General features: G+C 37.5%; 1 protein-coding gene across 7 annotated transcripts in view; it reads right to left on the reverse strand.

The window, feature by feature from the left end:
• Positions 1 to 3,504: 3,504 nt before the first annotated feature.
• Positions 3,505 to 6,598, reverse strand: part of gria2 (glutamate receptor, ionotropic, AMPA 2) — a 66,676-nt gene continuing 63,582 nt past the window's right edge. For 2 of the 7 annotated variants that reach the window (XM_015385825.1, XM_015385824.1), the window contains exons 15-16: positions 5,803 to 6,051; positions 5,135 to 5,270 (exon numbers count right to left, since the gene is read on the reverse strand). In XM_015385825.1, the coding sequence (XP_015241311.1) occupies positions 5,806 to 6,051 (246 nt within the window). In that variant the 3' untranslated portion in view covers positions 5,135 to 5,270; positions 5,803 to 5,805. Of the gene's footprint in view, positions 5,271 to 5,802; positions 6,052 to 6,598 lie in introns of those variants that run through there. The other 5 variants (XM_015385828.1, XM_015385826.1, XM_015385823.1 and 2 more) reach the window with 5 other exon arrangements.

A 6,598-nucleotide genomic window follows, 5' to 3' on the forward strand; every position in this document is an offset into this window, starting at 1 on the left:
TGCAGAAAGATGTCAACCACCATTTTGGAGACAGTCATTAATTCATAGCAGAAAGAGATTGTCTGATGACGCATTCTTGAAACATGAAGCTCACGACAGGCTTTCAATCAGCATGAGTTACATTTAACCTAAAAAATAAGATTTTGAAGGCATATTTCTTTATAACTGAAATAATATTCATTTTAAGTTTTAGAGGTGGTCTTTGCTGTTCCTTACTTTCTGCACTTCTTTGGGAATCTGTTAGAGCCACTTCTCTAGTATTAGGCTCATTTCTTCCAAATGTTCCAGTAATCACAAACAAAAAACAAGGAGCTCATATATCTAATAGATTCAGTGCAAACTCAGTGATATATTTCAAGTGTTTATATATTGGGTGTGGTGACAGTGGTGTACGATCCTGAAGTTCATCCCGAAACCGGAGTGTCACCGGTTTGAACCCCAGCTCCATCTTTCTCAGTCGTGGTTTACTTTGGCAAGACACCTCACTTGCATTGCCTACTGATGCTGGTCAGAGTGCCAAAGTCGCATGCATGCCAGGTCCAACTCCTGCCAATCTGCCCCTGTGAAGCTGTTTGTACAATGTAGCTTACAACCATCAGTGTTCCCCTCAGTTTAATAAGTTCTATATATATATATATACAGGTCATTTACCTTGACATTAGTAAATCTGGCTTACCAATTTTTTTTTCCTAAGATGTGATTATGTGAGACTAATCTAAACTTTAAAAGTGCAGATGTTATGACCTTTACACTAATCGAGAAGCAACTAACATGAGAACCTTCTAGAAGTCATTGGCACTTGTCACAACAGGTAAATGTAGTTGGTTTTACACAGTGTTCTGCATCCAAACGTAATTAAGGAAGATTTAGTGGAAGAACAAAGTGTGCAGGTTTAAAGAAGTGATACTTGTTTTAATAATGGTAGTCAGCTTATTTCCATGTTTGGCTCTGTGTTCTTTCATTGCTCTCTTGAAAACTTTGAACCCACTGGATCTCTGCATTTCTTCCATCAAACTGGCCATGGACATCATAGCAACCTTTTGGCAAATGGAAAATTAAATCAGCATCTCCATAAAACCTGTCAACAGAAATAAGCATTAATGTGGAAAAAATAAAGCATAGTTGCCCAGGGGATGAATAGGCTCCTTATACAGGACCCAGACTCTGGGACCTTCATTTCCAAATGAAATGTAAAGTTTAATGTAAATGTAACATCTAAGCAGTGCCATGGTCTGATCTCCTTGCCAAGTTAGACTAATTAATTTCAATTGAATTTAGTTTAGGGGCTGCTCAGTGGCGCAGTGGGTAGCACTGCAACTTTGCTGCAAGAAGGTTCTGGGTTTGATTTCTGGCCCAGGGTCTTTCCGCATGGAGTTTGCATGTTCTCCCTGAGCATGCGTGGGTTCTCTCCAGGTACTCCAGCTTCCTCCCACAGTCCAAAAACATGACTGTTAGGTTAACTGGCTTGTCTAAAATTCTCCTTAGGTGTGAGTGCATGTGTGAAAGGTTGTTTTTCCTTTGTGTCTCTCTGTTTCCCTGTGATGGATTGGCGACCTGTCCAGGGTGTATCCCTCCTCTCGCCTGTAGACAGCTGGAGATAGGCACCAGCACCCCTCGCCCACCCCACTTGGGATTAAGTGTGTTAGAAGATGGATGGATGAATTGAGTTCATTTCAGATTGCTCATATACCACTGACTTGCGGGACGAGCTGTGAGTTGGTACTAATTGCATTCCTCCTATATAATGGAATTCTTTAGTGACGAACACTCAACAAAAATGTGCTGCACATGGACGTACTTTTTAGTAGACTTTTGATGTAGTTTTTGGAATAGTCATAGTGTAGCACCGTGGCCTGTTCGAAAAGGATGACGTTCGACATATGCAGCCTTCTTTTTGCACATTTTAAAGGACATATCATCTGTAGCTTTGGGTATCCCATGATTCATTGTGAGTCCACGGAAGACGGCTGCTCCATGCTCAGAGGAAAAATTTAAATGATGCAGAACAGTGGCAAATATTGTACAGTAAGTGCAGTTTAATATAATATAAATATGTGAATAGTACTGTCTGAAATTAATTTAAATAGTTGTTTACATGGTGAGTGAGTCAGATATGCAGTGGGTAATGTTTGGTTTGTTAAGATGTTATACCTGTCCATGTAAAAATGGGTTTGGCTGACATTTTAGCAAAGATTCCAATATCTCTTCAGTGTAGGGACTGCAATCTGATATGCGCAATGGCTGTACTGCCACTGAAGTTCTTAAACAATGTAATTAGCACATGGAACAGTAGTGAGAGGTTCGGCATTCATTCTTTGCCTGCTTTGTGTGTAAACTATCAGGGTTGCTAGGTGATAGACAAACAGAAAAGGCTGGAGGATCTCCATAGCCAAACTCATAAGGTCTCCTTATAAACCCCCGAAAGGACGGGTCGTCCTTGGATGACCCAGCCACTGAAATCGAACACACCCATGGTCTCCCTGCTGCCTGCAGAGGGGCGTTTTTAAGGCAGAGAGGAGCAAAGAACTGGGATACACATGCGTGATGCTGATTTGCTGAGATTAGCTGGGATCAGCATACACTGTACCTTGAACACCGATTGAAAGGAAAGACGATGACACTGAATCACAGATTCAGTGACAGTGTCCCTAAAGAAAACCTTTTGCTGAAGTCAAAGACTAAACCTTTAAGCAATTTGCTCTTTATGTGCAGGAACAAAGACTTTTACGGATCAGCTAGAAGCTCTAATCTAAAGGAGCTAATCCATCTCAACACTTAATGATAGCTGTCTGCAGGAGTCACTCTTAACTTTCTGTGCTTTTCACTTTTTCTGGAATGGTGTAAACCCTATTAATTCTATTGCAAAGTATTTATATCATTTGTAAATCGCTTGACAAGCATTATTTTTCACTTCCATGCTTTCATTTTTTTTTTTTTGTATATATAACTAGTAACTATAACTTTTTAAAATAACAATCCCAACACTAGCTGTAAGGCATACTGATTAAAATTCATGTCGCAAAAACTCTTAAAGACGTATTGCAAATTGACACATTTTAATTGGAATCACCTATAGCAGACAAAATGTGATTTGAACAAACTAACTGACTGGATACCATGTTGCTGGAAGGCTCTGTACCATAGGGTTGACATTATGTTATTCTTAATAAATGATACCATGAGAGTAACAAGAAATCAGCAACTTTTATTTAGAAATAGTTCCAAAAAATAAAGAAGTTAGCACACATTCCATATACAAAATGTCAGTGATAAGCCTGAATATGTAACAAACTGATTAGCAACTATGGTTTATGAGTCAAATGTTGATTTCAAGAAACCACATTAAAAAAAGTACAGTTTAGGTTGAATTTTGAATAGAGAATTAAAGAGAAATGTGCTCATCTTAAAAATTGTGCAAAACAGAATGTAAAAAGAAATAAAACATTTTTGATAATACTAACCATTAATTTAACATTTCATGGAAGTAGAGTAGCTTTTGTAACAGGGTATAATATTCGAATGTTTTAACATTTTATATAAAATATATGTTTTATGCATATATATTTTGTGTATATCTATATATATATATATATATTTATATATATACTGTATGTCTTACATTATAGTTCCAATTTCAAACAGTTAACCTCACAATCATAACATTAAAATGAAAACGGATGCTTGGCAGTAATGAAACAAACATATGTAGTATATGCGGCAACAACATGCAACTGGTGCTACTTCATTGTCAGCTCAATGCAAAATATATGGAGACAGGAAAACAAAGCGAAAAGGCTATTGTTATTAGCATTGTCATTGCCATCAACTGTACACAAAAGTTATACTGTAGAATGTATCAGAGTCATTTACATTCACTGAGATGACAGTTATTTGTTATAATAAAACTATGTTATTTCTACTGGCACTAGAATTTGGCACTCTTACTTATTTGGCATTTTGAACCATCATCTAAGCCATATGAATGTTGATGCCTCATGATTTATATTCCAAATGTAATGCTAAAATGCTCTAACATACTGTTCAGTGGTTTCCATTCATGGCATGTAAACACATTAGTTTTTTTCTTGAAAAACAGAGTGGTAACCGTTGTCCTCATCAGAAAAAAACACAAGTAGCAAAAGCACTGAAGCAAACAGAGACAAAGAATGAAGGTAAATTGCTGCAGCAACTCCAACAATAAAAAGCCAAGAAGGATTATTTCCAAATATCAAGCATTGACTTAAAGATCATATCAACACCTAATGTTAAAGAATAAAATATACAGGAAAGTTTTTTTTAATTAAGAATTAATTACATGACTTTAAGATCTCACTCTCTATTTCTCAATGTATTTGGCTTTCAAAATATGGAACTAGAAGCTGTTAAGTACTTTTTACTTTCTCTGAACTCACATGTTAAGTGGTTATATCCAACCAGTATGCTCCCAGGTTTCTTTAAAAGCTATTCTGTGAAAATACATAAAAACATTTTTTTCTCTTTTTTTTTTCTTTTCTTACAAAAAGAACAAAAAAAAAAAACAAACAAAAACAATCAAATAGAGAAACAAAAAAAACACCATTACACAGCTTAATGGAGATGATATAAAGTGTGCTTGAAAATCCAGTTTGGTGGTGGGGGACTACAGAAACAGTTTTTATTTTATTTTTTATTTTCCCCTTTCACTCTCACACACACACACACACACACACCCACACACACACACACACCCTCTCTGTTGCACACACTCATGCACACCACACAGGTACACAAACACAGCGGGGCAAACTGCAGCCGTAAATCAAGCCCTTGCTTCTGACTCAGTCCAGTTCAAGCAGGTAGAAAAGCATGATATCACAAGTTTAGAAAACAAAAGCCACCTCTTTATATTTTAAATAAAATGTAACCCTTCAAAGAAAGCGTTTCATGGAAAATGTAGATAGAGAGCGCAGTATAAGTCTTTGATAGAGAAAAAGAAACCTCTATCCAGACCTTTACTTTTTCACAAGACAAAAAAAACAAATAGTGAACTCAAAGGAGGGAGGATATGAAACAAAAACGATCCCTCTATCAAAACCATTGTAAGGCACTCAGGAGTTTCTCAGTGATCAGGATAGATCTGTCAGGCTGACGTTTAGCCCCATGTCAGGTCTCACATACGGGACTGCGTGGACAGCTTTGGGAAACTCTGGAGTCATCACCCGACCATTCTCCCCAGTACTCCCTGTAACGGAAAGTCTTGCTTTATTCCTCATGGCATCCCCAAAGGTCACCTACAAAAGCATACAAGCCACATGCACATCCAGACACAAGCCAGCGCAATCATCACACACACGCACACAGAAAAGGATCCACACACAAACAAGAAAGCAACATGTTAGACAGCTGCGTCTGACATCAAAAATACTTAAAAGATTATTGAAACACAAATATGAGAATGTAGATGAGAGCGTAATGAGACGTCTGTGAGTAAAACAATGCGAGATGAAAATGATCATGTTAAGGTTTCTGAATGGTCATTGCAAGCATTATTGTGGAAATATGTTACTAGGACAGAGGTATTAACAAGCATGGCCATCAACAGTCATACATGAAAATGGTTTCAAAGAGGAAGAGAACATAAATTAACAAACATAATTTTATGCTAGTAAAAAGGGGGAGTATCTCTCTCTCTCATTAAAATCATAAGTCACCAATACATACGATCCTTTGGCCAACCTCGTCACTCACTAACACTCAAGGATGGAACGGATGAGCCAAAAAAGCGTGCATTTGGGGGGAATTTATTAAAACCTCGTTCCCTACCCCCTAAATTTTTACACTTTCGATCCCATATACGTTGTAACCTTCCTTATAAGTTGCAAAATTCTGTGAATTCTGCGAGGAAGTTGGGTTAATATTCTGTGCATTCTTTGCCACCTTCATTCGTTTCGCCTCGGCTCGGGACTTGTAACAGAACTCTATCAAGGCCACCAGCATGGCCAAACCGAGTCCGCCGACCAGAATGTAGAAGACCCCAGCCACGTTGCTCAGGCTTAGGGCACTGGTCTTCTCCTGCAAAATGGACATGAGATGAGGATTAGTGTTTAGGGTAATGGTAAAATCAGACTTTTAAAATAAAAAAAGATGCACATCAATGAAAAAATTAAAACAAAACGCACAATCACAGGAATTACTGAACCATACACAAAATGCACCACAACATGAAATAATCTAGATTTCTTTGTAAACAAATAATATTTAAAAAGAACAGAAAATAACAAGACGTATAACACATCCGTTCTCTTTTCAAGTGGGGGTAAAGTCGAAGCAATGTGGTGGGTGTGGTTAGTTAATTACAATGAAATGTTGCAGCATAATAGATAACTGTGTAATGGATCCCTATCAGAAATTTGTACTCTATGAGGACCATTTACAGGGGTTGCCCATTAGAAAGGGCTAAGCTGTTACAAACGTGCTCAAAGACTTTTACTTAAAGACAAAGACAAGAGGAAAGACAGACTTTTAAAAACCAGTCAGGGTTGGACACATAAGCTCTGTTGGGGCTATAAAACACCCATGTATTCATTTAAAAGTGATACTAAATGGATACATAGGGATC

Source organism: Cyprinodon variegatus, unplaced genomic scaffold (genome assembly GCF_000732505.1).
Source record: "Cyprinodon variegatus isolate N-32 unplaced genomic scaffold, C_variegatus-1.0 Scaffold349, whole genome shotgun sequence".
NCBI lineage: Eukaryota > Metazoa > Chordata > Actinopteri > Cyprinodontiformes > Cyprinodontidae > Cyprinodon > Cyprinodon variegatus.